The sequence below is a fragment of the Bufo bufo genome, chromosome 2 (assembly GCF_905171765.1).
Source record: "Bufo bufo chromosome 2, aBufBuf1.1, whole genome shotgun sequence".
NCBI lineage: Eukaryota > Metazoa > Chordata > Amphibia > Anura > Bufonidae > Bufo > Bufo bufo.
The window spans coordinates 556975131-556990962 of record NC_053390.1 but is presented as its reverse complement, the minus strand read 5'-3'; the positions used below and the strand labels follow the sequence as shown (position 1 = coordinate 556990962).

The 15832-nt window shown below is 43.7% G+C and overlaps 1 protein-coding gene across 4 annotated transcripts in view; it reads left to right on the top strand.

Moving 5' to 3' along the window:
- Positions 1 to 10024, top strand: part of RASSF6 (Ras association domain family member 6) — a 103074-nt gene extending 93050 nt beyond the window's left edge. For 3 of the 4 annotated variants that reach the window (XM_040418138.1, XM_040418137.1, XM_040418139.1), the window contains 3 exons: positions 1310 to 1428; positions 1515 to 1612; positions 9593 to 10024. In XM_040418138.1, coding sequence (XP_040274072.1) covers positions 1310 to 1428; positions 1515 to 1612; positions 9593 to 9668 — 293 coding nt within the window. In that variant the 3' untranslated portion in view covers positions 9669 to 10024. Of the gene's footprint in view, positions 1 to 1309; positions 1429 to 1514; positions 1656 to 6357; positions 6484 to 9592 lie in introns of those variants that run through there. The other variant, XM_040418140.1, reaches the window with a different exon arrangement.
- The last annotated feature ends 5808 nt before the right edge of the window (positions 10025 to 15832 follow it).

The window sequence follows — 15832 nt, the reverse complement described above, 5'->3', positions numbered from 1 at the left end:
GGACAGCACACAGTGTGCTGGTATTATCCGCATTTGCGGAGCGCGGCCCCGATCTTCAGGTCCGCAGCTCCGCAAAAGATAGAACATGTCCTATTCTTGTCCGCAGCATTTCTATAGGGGTGCCGGGCGGGTGTGTTGCGGATCCGCAATTTGCGGGTCCGCAACACACCACGGACGTGTGAATGGAGCCTTAGACTACATTCACATGACCATATGTGTTTTGTGGTCCGCAAATTGCGGATCCGCAAAAAAAGGGATGACATTCCGTATGGCATCCGTTTTTCTTGCGGATCCATTGTAACAATGCCTATCCTTGACAGCAAAACGTACAAGAATAGGACATGTTCTATCTTTTTTGTGTGGCTACGGAACGGACATACGGATGCGGATAGCACACGGTGTGTTGTCCGCATTTTTTGCGGACCAATTGAAATGAATGGGTCTGCATCCTATCTGCAAAAAAACAGAACAGACATGGAAACAAAATACGTTCGTGTGAGTGTAACCTTATCAAAACTGCCTTAGGCCTCCTGCCCACGAATGTGTGCGCCCGGTGGCCGTATTGTGGACCACATTGGCGTATCCTCAATAAACGGGCACCGTTCGTGGACATTCCGCATCACGGATGGGGACCCATTCACTTCAATGGGTCCGCAAATTCGGAGATGCGGAATGGTGCGGAACAGAAGCGCGGAACAGAAACCCACAAAAGCACTATGGAGTGGGGTTTCGTCCCGTACTTCCGTTCTGAAAAAAGATAGCACATGTTCTATCTTTTTGTGGAACGGGCGGATCGCAGACCAATTAAAGTGAATGGGTCCGCGATCCGCTGCGGCTGCCCCACGGTCGGTGTTCATGCATTGCGGCCCGCGATTTTCTGGCTGCAGCATGGCCACGGGGTGCACACGTTTGTGTGCAGAATGTCTTATGCTAATGTTATTAAAGCTATTAGGCTACCATTTCACCCTGTGGCAAATCTGGTTTGATATTTAGTTGCTGTTGGTTACGTCCTGCATTGGAGCCTTGCAATGTATGACGTAGGAAACATCATTGGTAAGAACAAAGGGTGCGGTTAGTGTCACATGTCCTGCTAATGTCAGGACACATCTTACTGCCCTAAGCCATGGGACAGCAGGCACATGACAGCACAGGAAGTAGTATTCTATAAAAAATAAATAAAAAAAATCCAAGAAGGAATGGGAGCTAGAGTCATTGATGAAAATACACAGAGTGAATAGTAGTTTATGGGACAAGGCCATTTAAATATATTATTGAATTATTGTGACCTAGTGAAATATTTGTTCTTTAGAAAAGAAAAAGCTGAAGAGCACAGATTGTCCGCTCTGGGAAAGACTCTTACAAGGCCCTTCAGGAAACATTGCAAGGATGTTCCTCATGGACAGAGAAGCAGAAGAGATCAGCAGTGATGTATGTCCACATTACATTTGGAACATAATTATGTTTACAGCTGCTAGGAAAGCATATCACCAATACTTGATTCTTCTGCTCAACAGGTAGCACAGTATATTAAATTTAGCCTTCCACTTTTGGAAACCATTTTGCAGCGACTGAATGATGAGGAAGAGCGAGAAATACAAAGGACAATCGCTAAGTAAGCAACATTGTCTTTTATAGAGAGTCATTATTCGGCATCGTTAACCACCTCACCTCACCACCAGTATGAATACCCCACAAGTGACCCCATTTTGGAAAGAAGACACCCCAAGGTATTTCGTGATGGGCATAGTGAGTTCATGGAAGTTTTTATTTTTTGTCACAAGTTAGTGGAATATGAGACTTTGTAAGAAAAAAAATATATAAAATCATCATTTTCCGCTAACTTGTGACAAAAAATAAAAAATTATAGGAACTCGCCATGCCCCTCACGGAATACCTTGGGGTGTCTTCTTTCAAAAATGGGGTCACTTGTGGGGTAGTTATACTGCCCTGGCATTTTAAGGGCCCTAATGTGTGAGAAGTAGTTTGAAATCAAAATGTGTAAAAAATGCCCTGTGAAATCCGAAAGGTGCTCTTTGGAATGTGGGCCCATTTGCCCACCTAGGCTACAGAAAAGTGTCACACATCTGGTATCGCCGTACTCAGAAGAAGTAGGGCAATGTGTTTTGGGGTGTCTTTTTACATATACCCATGCTGGGTGAGAGAAATATCTCAGCAAAAGACAACTTTTCCCATTTTTTTTATACAAAGTTGGCATTTGACCAAGATATTTATCTCACCCAGCATGGGTATATGTAAAATGACACCCCAAAACACATTCCCCAACTTCTCCTGAGTACGGCGATACCACACGTGTGACACTTTTTTGCAGCCTAGATGCGCAAAGGGGCCCAAATTCCTTTTAGGAGGGCATTTTTAGACATTTGGATTCCAGACTTCTTCTCATGCCCCTAAAATGCCAGGGCAGTATAAATACCCCACATGTGACCCAATTTTGGAAGGAAGACACCCCAAGGTATTCAATGAGGGGCATGGTGGGTTCATAGAAAAAAAAAATTTTTGGCACAAGTTAGCGGAAATTGATATATATATTTTTTTTATCACAAAGTCTCCCTTTCCGCTAACTTGGGACAAAAATTTCAATCTTTCTTGGACTCAATATGCCCCTCAGCGAATACCTTCTTTCCAAAATGGGGTCATTTGTGGGGTGTTTGTACTGCCCTGGCATTTGTGGGTCTCCACAATCATTACATGTATGGCCAGCATTAGGAGTTTCTGCTATTCTCCTTATATTGAGCATACGGGTAATGATATATATTTTTTCCGTTCAGCCTCTGGGTTGAAAGAAAAAATGGACGGCACAGATTTCTTCATTTGCATCGATCAATGTGGATGAAAAAATCTCTGCCAAAAAAAAAAAAGGAGGGGCAAGGCGTCTGCCAGGACATAGGAGCTCCGCCCAACATCCAAACCCACTTAGCCCGTATGCCCTGGCAAACCAGATTTCTCCATTCACATCAATCTATGTGGATGAATAAATCATTGCTGGGATTTTTAATTTTTTTTTTATATACACAGTGTTTGCCAAAGCATATGAACACCACCGCCCCCTCAGCTCATATGCCTCGGCAAACGTATCTTTTACTGCAGAGGAGAAATCTTGTCTTGCAGCGCCGAATACACCGACTTTTGTGTAATCTGACAGCAGCGCAATGCTTCTGTCAGAATGCACATCAGTGCTGCAGCTAGTCGATCGGTTGGTCCACCTGGAAGGTAAAAAAACAAAACAAAAAAGAAAAGAAAAACCAGGCCGCAACGCAATAAATTTATTAACTTTATAATAACATTTGAACGGAACATATAAACTTTATTAAACTTTTTGAACAGAACGTTAACTTTTTTGCTTACCGGTGATTTTTTAATTTATTTTTTTACCTTTATAGGACAAACCTCTCCTTCCCCATGGGACAATGTGCAAAGCGCAAATCGCCCAAAGATGTGGCGAAGTACATTATGCACTTTGTCCCAGGTGAAAGGAGAGGTTTGCAGCAGCTGTGAGTGAAAGGGCCCTAATAGCCCTGTGTGCCTGTCCTGTGAGATGCAATCCCTATGCTAAGTGTACCTGTGTGTGGTACTTCCGGAAACACTCCTCTAAGCATAGGGCAGGGTGGTCAGGGCAGTCAGGACAGAAATAGCGGGTGTCACGCCTTATTCCACTCCTGCTACAGACACGACATCTTTTTCGGGGTGACTGTTGGGTTGAGGTACCAGCCACGACATTGGGGAAATGTCGCTCGTGTAGACGGCTCACTACACTGGTGGATGGGGCCATGGAACCTCCTGGATACAGGAGGTTCTCGATGATCTCTTCCTGAAATTTGAGGAAGGATCCTGTTCTCCCAGCCTTACTGTAGAGAACAAAACTATTATATGCAGCCAATTGAATCAAATATACAGACACCTTCTTATACCAGTGTCTGGTGCGTCGGGAAACTAAATAAGGAGCCAACATCTGGTCATTGAAGTCCACCCCTCCCATGTGAAGGTTATAGTCGTGGACTGAGAGGGGCTTTTCAATGACACTGGTTGCCCATTCTATTTGTATTGTCGTGTCTGCGTGAATGGAGGAGAGCATGTAAACGTCACGCTTGTCTCTCCATTTCACCGCGAGCAGTTCTTCGTTACACAAAGCAGCCCTCTCCCCCCTTGCAAGACGGGTGGTAACGAGCCGTTGGGGGAAGACTAGGTCGCGCGGTGCCACAGCAGCCAATCCGTTCTAGGAACAAATGCCTGAAGAGGGGCACACTTGTGTAAAAATTGCCCACATAAAGATGGTACCCCTTGCCAAATAAGGGTGACACCAAGTCCCAGACTGTCTTCCCACTGCTCCCCAGGTAGTCAGGGCAACCGACCGGCTCCAGGGTCTGATCTTTACCCTCATAGATCCGAAATTTGTGGGTATAGCCTGTGGCCCTTTCACAGAGCTTATACAATTTGACCCCATACCGGGCGCGCTTGCTTGGGATGTATTGTTTGAAGCCAAGGCGCCCGGTAAAATGTATAAGGGACTCGTCTACGCAGTTGTTTTGCTCAGGGGTATACAAATCTGCAAATTTGTTATTGAAGTGGTCTATGAGGGGCCGAATTTTGTGGAGCCGGTCAAAAGCTGGGTGGCCTCTGGGACGAGAGGTGCTGTTGTCGCTAAAGTGCAGGAAACGCAGGATGGTCTCAAATCGTGTCTGGGACATAGCAGCAGAGAACATGGGCATGTGATGAATTGGGTTCGTGGACCAATATGACCGCAATTCATGATTTTTGGTTAGACCCATGTTGAGGCGAAGGCCCAGAAAAATTTTAATTTCGGAAACTTGGACTGGTTTCCACCGGAAAGACTGGGCATAAAAGCTTCCCGGGTTGGCGGCTATAAATTGAGTGGCATACCGATTTGTTTCTGCCACGACTAAGTCCAAGAGCTCCGCAGTCAAGAACAGCTCAAAAAATCCCAGTGCCGAACCGATCTGAGCTGTCTCAACCCGAACTCCAGACTGGGCGGTGAAAGGGGGAACTACAGGTGCGGCTGAAGTTGGGGACTGCTAATCAGGGTTTGCCAGCACCTCAGGGACTCTAGGGGCTCTACGGGCCTGTCTGTGCGGTGGCTGCGACGGGGTAACTATTGCACGTGCCACCGTACCAGCTTCAACTGCCCTTCTGGTGCTCGCCACTTCACCATGTAGTACGGCAGTGCTGGTACTAGGTCCAGGATGGGCTGCGCTGCTGGTGTATGCCTCACCACGTAATCCGACAGCGCCAGCCCCACTCTGCTACCCTTGAAGCGGATTCTGCGCAACCTGTGGTCTAGCAACACGGGGCCGGGTACGCCTGGTGCTATCAGGGACCTTAACCTCCTCGTCCGAACTTTGGGTCAGACTGCCACTGCTTTCTACAGGTTCATATTCTGACCCGCTAGATTCGTCAGATGAGGGTTCGCATTCCTCATCCAACTGGGTCAGAAGCCTGTAGGCCTCTTCAGAAGAATACCCCCTGTTTGACATTTGGACTACTAAATTTAGGGGGTATTCCCTGAGTCTACCCAAGAAAAAAAGCAAGCCTGTCTTACAAATGGGAGGCTAGCGAAGTACCGGAGGCCGCTGCGATTGATAAAAAATATCAAAACTGATTTTTTTTATTGCCGCAGCGCTTGTAAAGTGATTGTGCAGTGATAAAAAAATTATATACATTTTTGTCACTGCGGCGGGGCAGGAGCGTGGGTGAACGCACGTGTGGGCGACCGATCAGGCCTGATCGGGCAAACACTGCGTTTTGGGTGGAGGGCGAACTAAGGTGACACTAATACTATTATAGATCTGACTGTGATCAGTTCTGATCACTTACAGATACTATAAAAGTACAAAAGCTGATTAGCAATACGCTAATCAGCGAATCAGTGGCTGCGGTGTGGTGGGCTGGGCGCTAAACGATCGCTAACTACCTAACCAAGGGGCCTAAACTATCCTAAAACTATCAGTCAATACCAGTGGGAAAAAAAAGTGACAGTTTACACTGATCACTTTTTTCCCTTTCACTAGGTGATTGACAGGGGCGATCAAGGGGTTAATTGGGGTGATGGGGGGTGATCTGGGGCTAAGTGTAGTGTTTGGTGGCTACTCACTGTGATGTGTGCTCCTCTGCTGGGACCAAATCGCCAGCCTGCCAGCAATGATCATTGGCTGGCAGGCTGGTGACAAAATTGTCCTTTAACTTTTGCCGGCCCGCAATGCGCATGCGTGGGCCGGCTCTGACCGAAATCTCGCGTCTCGCAAGATGACGCACGGATGCGTCCAGGAGGAATGAATCGACCGCCGCCAGGACGCATCCGTGCGTTAGGCGGTCGGGAAGCAGTTAAGGACGACTGTTCCTGTCATCTAAATGGGGCTTACAGAAATCGATGTGGATGGCCCCAAAATGACTATTCAAATGAATTGGAATGATTTTCACTGGCAGAAGTGGGGCAGACTAGCCATAGACCCTACAAGGAAATTTCTTGGTGGGCTGATGCTCAGGGGCCACTGGAGCCCTCCTGGTTGGGTGCCTAACGATCTGATGCTCTCAGCATTAATTAATATTAGGAGCATCAGGTAGTCCCAGAATTCAACTGTATCACTCTCTTCAGAACAGTGATACAGTTGGATACTGCAGCACATGCAGCAGTATTTTGTGCTGCACTGTGGTATATGGTTCTGCTGGGGCAGTATTTTGTGCTGCATGAAGGTACTGCTGGCTCTGCCTAATTTTTGCCCAGCATTCTGTCAGTCTGGATCTGCCTAAAACATGGGCCATTTTTTTTTTTTTTTTTTCCAGGGCCACTTTAAGTTCCCAGTCTGCCTTTGCAGAAATGTCTGTACCAACTCTACCATATACAGTTGCAAGAAAAAGTATGTGAACCCTTTGGAATGATATGGATTTCTGCACAAATTGGTCATAAAATGTGATCTGATCTTCATCTAAGTCACAACAATAGACAATCACAGTCTGCTTAAACTAATAACACACAAAGAATTAAATGTTACCATGTTTTTATTGAACACACCATGTAAACATTCACAGTGCAGGTGGAAAAAGTATGTGAACCCTTGGATTTAATAACTGGTTGAACCTCCTTTGGCAGCAGTAACTTCCACCAAACGTTTCCTGTAGTTGCAGATCAGACGTGCACAACGGTCAGGAGTAATTCTTGACCATTCCTCTTTACAGAACTGTTTCAGTTCAGCAATATTCTTGGGATGTCTGGTGTGAATCGCTTTCTTGAGGTCATGCCACAGCATCTCAATCGGGTTGAGGTCAGGACTCTGACTGGGCCACTCAAGAAGGCGTATTTTCTTCTGTTTAAGCCATTCTGTTGCTGATTTACTTCTATGCTTTGGGTCGTTGTCCTGTTGCAACACCCATCTTCTGTTGAGCTTCAGCTGGTGGACAGATGGCCTTAAGTTCTCCTGCAAAATATCTTGATAAACTTGGGAATTCATTTTTCCTTCGATGATAGCAATCCGTCCAGGCCCTGACACAGCAAAGCAGCCCCAAACCATGATGCCCCCACCACCATACTTCACAGTTGGGATGAGGTTTTGATGTTGGTGTGCTGTGCCTCTTTTTCTCCACACATAGTGTTGTGTGTTTCTTCCAAACAACTCAACTTTGGTTTCATCTGTCCACAGAATATTTTGCCAGTACTGCTGTGGAACATCCAGGTGCTCTTGTGCAAACTGTAAACATGCAGCAATGTTTCTTTTGGATAGCAGTGGCTTCCTCTGTGGTATCCTCCCATGAAATCTATTCTTGTTCAGTGTTTTACGTATTGTAGATTCGCTAACAGGGATGTTAGCATCTGCCAGAGACTTTTGTAAGTCTTTAGCTGACACTCTAGGATTCTTCTTCACTTCATTGAACAGTCTGCGCTGTGCTCTTGCAGTCATCTTTACAGGACGGCCACTCCTAGGGAGAGTAGCAGCAGTGCTGAACTTTCTCCATTTATAGACAATTACCGTGGACTGATGAACAGCAAGGCTTTTGGAGATACTTTTATAACCCTTTCCAGCTTTATGCAAGTCAACAATTCTTAATCGTAGGTCTTTTGTGTGAGGCATCATTCACATCAGGCAATGCTTCTTGTGAAAAGCAAACCCAGAACTGGTGTGTGTTTTTTATAGGGCAGGGCAGCTGTAACCAACACCTCCAATCTCATCTCACTGATTGGACTCCAGTTGGCTGACACTTCACTCCAATTAGCTCTTGGAGATGTCATTAGTCTAGGGGTTCACATACTTTTTCCACCTGCACTGTGAATGTTTACATGGTGTGTTCAATAAAAACATGGTAACATTTAATTCTTTGTGTGTTATTAGTTTAAGCAGACTGTGATTGTCTATTGTTGCGACTTAGATGAAGATCAGATCACATTTTATGACTAATTTGTGCAGAAATCCATATCATTCCAACGGGTTCACATACTTTTTCTTGCAACTGTGTGAATGTACCCTAAAAGTGGAAGTAGGCAAAGGTCCCTTAAAGTTGTTGTCCCGCTTTAGGAGGCCTTTCTATCACACTGTCCCCCCAACTCACCGGGCCTGTGCAGAGAAGCATACTTACCTACTCCCCACCACTGTTAACATTCTCCTGTCCCCGTGTATAAACATCCAGTTTGACGGGGATCACGTGATCCACTGCAGCCACTGACTGAGTGACATGTCCCTCATATGTCACATCACGGGCTCCTGTCAAACATGGGGAATATGTGAACACCAGTCATTGGCTGCAGCATCACACGTGGCCCCCGTCAAACCAGACTTTATGAGCAGGGACCGGTGCACATCAATGGCAACACGTGACCAAAGGAGCCCAAACCCAGAGTGGCAGGGAGCAGGTAAGTATGCTTCATTCCACAGATCTGGTGAGGTCAGGCAGTCTGGCAGAAAGGTCCCCGAAGTTGGATAACCCCATTAAGGGGCAGCAAACCTCTTTGGGGAGTAAGGGCAATTTTTTATTTTGTGTGTATGGTCTACTTTTAGATTCTCTAAGGCTGAACTCACATCACCATTTAGCTTTCTGTTCTTTTGATCCATCAGAAGAAAAAAACTGATAATTTATTTTGAGCATCAGTTATGCACGGCTAGCATCAGTTTGCACTTAAAATAACTGATCCGTCTGTTTTTGAGCATCAGTTATGATCAATTTGTGCCGATTCCATCAGAGATCAGTTATTTTTTATGGGAGAAAAAGTACTGCATGCAGGACTTTTTCTCCATTCAAATTGCTGCTGTCCCATTTCTCTATTAGTTTAGGGATACCCCACTGGGTTAAACCCAAATGGACCTTTATTGTAGACTGCTGGAAATGTATTCATTAATATAAAGTAGGAATAATAGAGGAATGGCACAACATAAAGTTATATGAAAAGTTTCCAGAATTGTTATTACACAGACATGTCAGGAGAGGTTACAGGTTCTCTTCATGTATCAGAAATGGCTTTTGCCACAGTGTACATTTATAAAGAGTAAACATTATGACTCTCAAAATTACTAGACAAAGTTTATCTTACTATTGTATATATTGTGTTCATTTTTTTTTTCTTATTTCTCAGGTATATTCATGAGAAATCCATATTACGCCAATACCTTAATTCAAAAACTGCTAAAAAAACGGAAACCACAGTATAAAAGTTTCAAAATTCCATAAAGAGGAAATGGATGAAGCTGTCATTTTTTTAGATGGCAAGGGACTACAATGTGCTCCAGATCCATAGTCATATAATGGACAACACATCTTGACTACAGGGATGTTGGGACTTGAGCTGTACTCTCATCAGGCTGTTTGGAAACATCAGTCATAATGATTTCTTTATTTATTTCCCAGCTATATGATATATGTGAATGCTGATTGTTAAATATGAATTGAAGTGCACCATGTGCAAATGGAGACAGCCACATGATTGGACCTGTATATTTTCAGACATTTCATGTAAACCTCAAGGTTCAAAGTGACTGTATTAGACAACCTCAAGATTAAAATATAAACGCTTATGTCATAATTGTATTTCTTTTTGGGTGGGAGGGCATAAGTTTAGGTGTTGGTGGGATCGTTTAGTTGGCAGGAAACTTTGTGCTACATTTAAAGGGCATCTCTCAGCAGATTTGTCCCTTTGAAGTTGACCTGTTACATTTGCACTTGGAATCTATGTTGGTCCCATGTTCATATGTGGCCACATTGCTGAGAAAAATGATGTTTTAATATATTTAAGCAACTGGGGTATAGCCGTTACACCTAGAGGCTCAGCTCTCTCTGCCACTGCCGTGCCCCCTGCACTTTGATTGACAGGACCAGGCAGTGAAAACATCATCACATCTGGCCCTGTCAGAGTGCAGAGCCTGTAGGTGTAAGGGCAATGCCCCCATTGCTCCTAGAGGCTCATTTGCATATATTAAAAAGTCAAGCGCACATGCAACAGGCCAGTCCGTTTCATAGGTACAAATCTGCTGACAGATGACCTTTAAGGCCTTGTTGAGGCACCTTCTTCACACTTTCTTCATGAGCTGCAGGGTATAAGGGAGTGCAAAGCCAACAGCCGTTGGAAGAGCATGGCCCATTGCCCTTTATGAGGAGGTAGCCACTTACAAAATAGCCCCTCAAAGTACCTGTATAGGTCTGTTTTTTTGTATGAGAGCATATTTGTTTTTCGGAGCATGTGTTTGTATGCATGTATATTTAGGTGTTTATGTATGTACAGTATGTAAGTAAAGAGCCCACAGGAAAAAAAAAAAGGGACAACATAGGTCCTTTGTTTCTAAAGTATATAAAACCATCACTGGGTAGTGACACAGACCTTGGAATGTAGTAAAGTGCATTTGTTCATAACACATCCAGGCAATGGACTTATATTCTCAAAACCCCAGGAGTGGGATGAATCCTGATGTGCATTTTGGCTAAATAAGTGGAAAAAGGCTTTTATGAATCAAGGTTATTACAACCGAAAGGCGTGGCAGGGTAGACAGATCTGTTTCTTTAGCTTTGTTTCTATAACTATTCATCCACCGGTGGTCCTGTTTTTCATGACTATCCTGATGATTGTTTCCTCACTTGTTTCTACTGTCGGTTGTCAGTCTTGTTTACTTTAAGTGAGGAATAAGACTCACTTAATGCTTGTACAAGGGTTCACCAGGATTCCAACTCTAAGGCCTCTTTTACACGGGCGTCATGTTTTTTGCCCGGATAAGAGGCGGGTGCGTTGCGGGAAAATGTGCGATTTTTCCATGTGAGTTCAAAACATTGTAATGCATTTTGCACTCGCGTGAGAAAAATAGGCATGTTTGGTACCCAAACCCGAACTTCTTCACAGAAGTTTGGGTTTGGGTTAGGTGCTGGGTAGATTGTATTATTTTCCCTTATAACATGGTTATAAGGGAAAATAATAGCATTCTTAAAACAGAATGCTTAGTACAATAGCGCTGGAGGGGTTAAAAAAAATAATTTAACTCACCTTAATCCACTTTCTCGCACAACCGGCATCTCTTCTGTCTTCTTTTTTGCTGTGTACAGGAAAAGGACCTGTGGTGACGTCACTCTGGTCATCACATGGTCCATCACATGATCTTTTACCATGGTGATGGATCATGTGATGACCGGAGTGACGTCACCACAGGTCCTTTTCCTGCACATAGCAAAGAAGAAGACAGAAGAGAAGCCGGGCTGCGCGAGCAAGTGGATTAAGGTGAGTTAAATTATTTTTTATTTATTTTTAACCCCTCCAGCGCTATTGTACTATGCATTCTGTATTCAGAAAGCTATTATTTAAGGGAAAATAATAATGATCGGGTCTCCATCCCGATTGTCTCCTAGCAACCGTGTGTGAAAATCGCACCGCATCCGCACTTGCTTGCGGATGCTTGCGATTTTCACGCAGCCCCATTCACTTTTATGGGGCCTGCGTTGCGTGATAAACGCACAATATAGAGCATGCTGCGATTTTCACGCAACGCATAAGTGACGCGTGAAAATCACCGCTCATGTGCACAGCCCCATAGAAATGAATGGGTCCGGATTCAGTGCGGAAACTCGCCCGTGTGAAAGGGGCCTAAGGCTACTTTCACACTGGCGTTTTGGCTTTCCGTTTGTGAGATCCGTTCAGGGCTCTCACAAGCGGTCCAAAACAGATCAGTTTTGCCTCAGTTCCGTCTCTATTCGGCTTTGGAGGCGGACACCAAAACGCTGCTTGACGCGTTTTGGTGTCCATCTGACGAAACTGAGCCAAACGGATCCGTTCTGACACACAATGTAAGTCACTGGGGAGGGATCCGTTTTCTATGACACAATCTGGCACAATAGAAAACGGATCCGTTCTCCATTGACTTTCAATGGTGTTCAAGACTGATCCATCATGGCTATGTTAAAGATAATACAAACGGATCCGTTCTGAACGGATGCAGATGTTTGTATTATCTGAACGGATATGTCTGTACAGATCCATGATGGATCCACACCAAACACGAGTGTTAAAGTAGCCTCAGGCTTAGTTCACACGAACGTATGGGTTTTATAGTTTTTTGCGGTCCGTTTTTCACGGATCCGTTGTTCCGTTTTTGAGTTCCGTTGTGTTTCCGTTCTGTTTTTCCGTTCCGTTTTTCAGTATGGCATATGCGGTATACAGTAATTACATAGAAAAAATGGGCTGGGCATAACATTTTCAATAGATGGTTCCGCAAAAACGGAACTGATACGGAAGACATACGGATGCATTTCTATATGTGTTCAGTTTTTTTGCGGACCCATTGACTTGAATGGAGCCACAGAACGTGATTTGCGGGCAATAATAGGACATGTTCTATCTTTCAACGGAACGGAAAAACGGAAATCCGGAAACAGAATGCTTACGGAACACATTCCGTTTTTAATGCGGAACCATTGAAATGAATAGTTCCGTATACAGACCATACACGGAACACAAAAAAACGGCCCGTACACTCCCAAAAAAAACGATCGTGTGAACTAGGCCTTAAATGTAACCCCTGACCAAGGGAGCGACCTTGATTGCTTTAGAAAGTTACCTACTGATAAAGAATGGACACTGTTGCCCCAGCTTTGTTTCTATGACTATTTGTGATTATCTATTTATAACACTATATTGATTAGTTTACAGTGTATACAGGTATATTCTGTTTTGATAGTTATTATTTATCTTTAGGTTAGTGCTTTTGATTTACATAACCTTCCCTTGCTAATTTATATTATGGTTCCATTCTACATCATTATGGGGTGGGGATTCCAATTTTCTATATTTGTGGTTGGGTCAATTTGATCAAATTTTTAATCTAGCGCTAGCAATATGGTATATTATACAAATTAATGTTTTTTGTTTTTTTTTCATTTTATTGAAAGGTAGTGAGAAAGCTAGTGATTTCTCCTGAGTACGGATGTACTGTACATCACTGTTGAGGTAATTTCTGATGTTGTCTTGATCCTTCTAATGTAAGCACATCCTCAACACTATAAGAATGTTGTAAGAAACAGAGATGAGGAAGAATGCAGAGGTCACTATCCAGGACCACCGCCAGCAAACTCTAAATCTTCTACATATCTTTCTTCACTACTCCGGTTAGTAGATATAGGGCCACCTCTATGTATTCACCAGAGCCTATTGCAAGGCGTATTGGATTTTGCTACTACAGACCCACGTTACCTCTACAGTCATGTGGCAGAAACCAGGTGAAAGCTCACAGGTAGCAGAGTCTGCACACCTATCAGATACAAAGAAGTAGCAGGAGAGAAATACAAGCCAGGAAAATCAGTTGGCGCTACATCAGTAGACACAGAGTTAATCCAGACCCAAGCCAAAGTCAGTTCACCAGGAGTTCTAAATAGGAGTTAAAAGTAGCACAACTCACAAATGCAGTAACAAGAACCAGGACACATATGAATCACAGGCAAGAAGCAGATGGATGCTGAACCAGGAACCCAATTGGCTTGGCCTCCAGGCTCACTGATAGGTTGACCAGCCGGGGCTTGGCTGCTTGGCATGGCAAATGCACTAGAAGACCAAGTGTATGTTGCAGATTATTACATATGTGTCCCACCTTGGCTATGAGGTATTAGTTTGCCAATCTGTATGCTCGGCCTTTTAGACCCTCACTGCTGTATTTTATGCTACACATTTTATACTGCACATTAATTTTGTGGGGTACTTTATTCTTTATATATCACTATTGTTGTTGTTTTTAATATCAGTTTTTATTTTAGAGCTATGAATGCGTCAATTGTTGCTCCATTTCTGCTTTGCGGCCATGTGTTTATACCGTGTTTCCCTGAAAATAAGACATACCCATAAAATAAGCCATAGCAGGGTTGCGGCTTATATGCTCAATATAAGACATACCCCTAAAATAAGCCATAGTGATGGGCGTGGCTATGTACCGGTGCAGAGCAGTAAAGAAGAAGCGGGCAGCCCTTCTCATCGGCCCCATTGTGACAGCTGCTGTAGATGCTGTCTGATCTGCCCCACATCTGTAGGTGACGGGAGAGTTGCGGGCAGCGCCATCAACACAATCGGCTCCCCCTGTCAGGTCCCAGTCGTTCTGTGCACAGCAAGCTGAGTGAGAAAGTGTAAGTGAAAGTCTCCTCAGCATCAGTGTGCAGATTGGACCCAGTTCTCACTGGATCCCTGATAAATAAGCCATAACACATCCTCTGAAAATAAGCCATAGTGGGTTTTTTTTAGGAAAAATAAATATGACTGTCTTATTTTCGGGGAAACACGGGTATGTTTATTGCGCATGTAACTTGGTCCAAAAATTTACACATTTTAAATACTGGGGCCTAGATTTACTAATGTTTCTGTGCCTAAAATGTGTAAAAAGTGGCGCAATTTTGGTGTAATTTGGCACAGATAGGGTTTCTACACTTCTCCTCAACATGCTCCTAAAAGGGCTGGAGCTTCTCAGAGAGGTAGCAGAGCTTCAACGTAAAGGTTGCGCCTAAGATGTGCCATTTTGCGCCAAAATTATAACACAATTCTGACATAAAATTCTGTATAAAGCAAGCCAATCACTAGTTGGTATAGGGCTGGAGAAAAGTGTCTTTCCCTGTACCACATTAATTAATTCCACATAAGTTTACACCATTTATAGAATTATCCCCCCAACAGTCACATCAAAATTGAAAAACGCTCTGAAAAATTGCACTATTTATTTATTTTTATTATAGATTTTGATTGATAGATTTTATTTTATTATAGATTTGATTGTTGCTGATACAGCTACACTGAAAGACTGATACAGCTGTGCTCCTGTACAGGGTGGTAAGAACCAGGGCCTGCTCCAGGTTCATTTGGGCCCTTGGGCAATAAATCTCAGTGGGCCCCCTTGTGGCATTTGTCAAATGTCACCACGGCATCTGAGAGTGTTTTTTTTTTATTTATTTTTTTATTCAATTTATATATTAAATTTGGTAACACAAGATTTACAAAAAAAAGAACTTGACAGTTCCGAGTCTAAATGGAACAATACAAGTTCTGCCAACATGACAGAGATAATACCTTATAAATTACATCATACAGATAAAAATAGGAATCCAATACATAATCAATAATCATATCAAAACATTGACAAAGCTTCTATTTTCTTCCGTATTCCATTAAACTCGTTCTCTCACTGTCGGTCCAAACTTATCACCCCTATTCCCCCCCCCTCCGAAGTGGTCGTCTCGGTGGTCATTGCCATTGGTCACCCCAATCCCTCCACCCACTCACCCGGCCCGCTCACCCAGCGACAAAAAGAATCATACAAAGCCTGCAACGTATTCGTCATATCTCTCGGTCATTACCAGAAGATTTTTC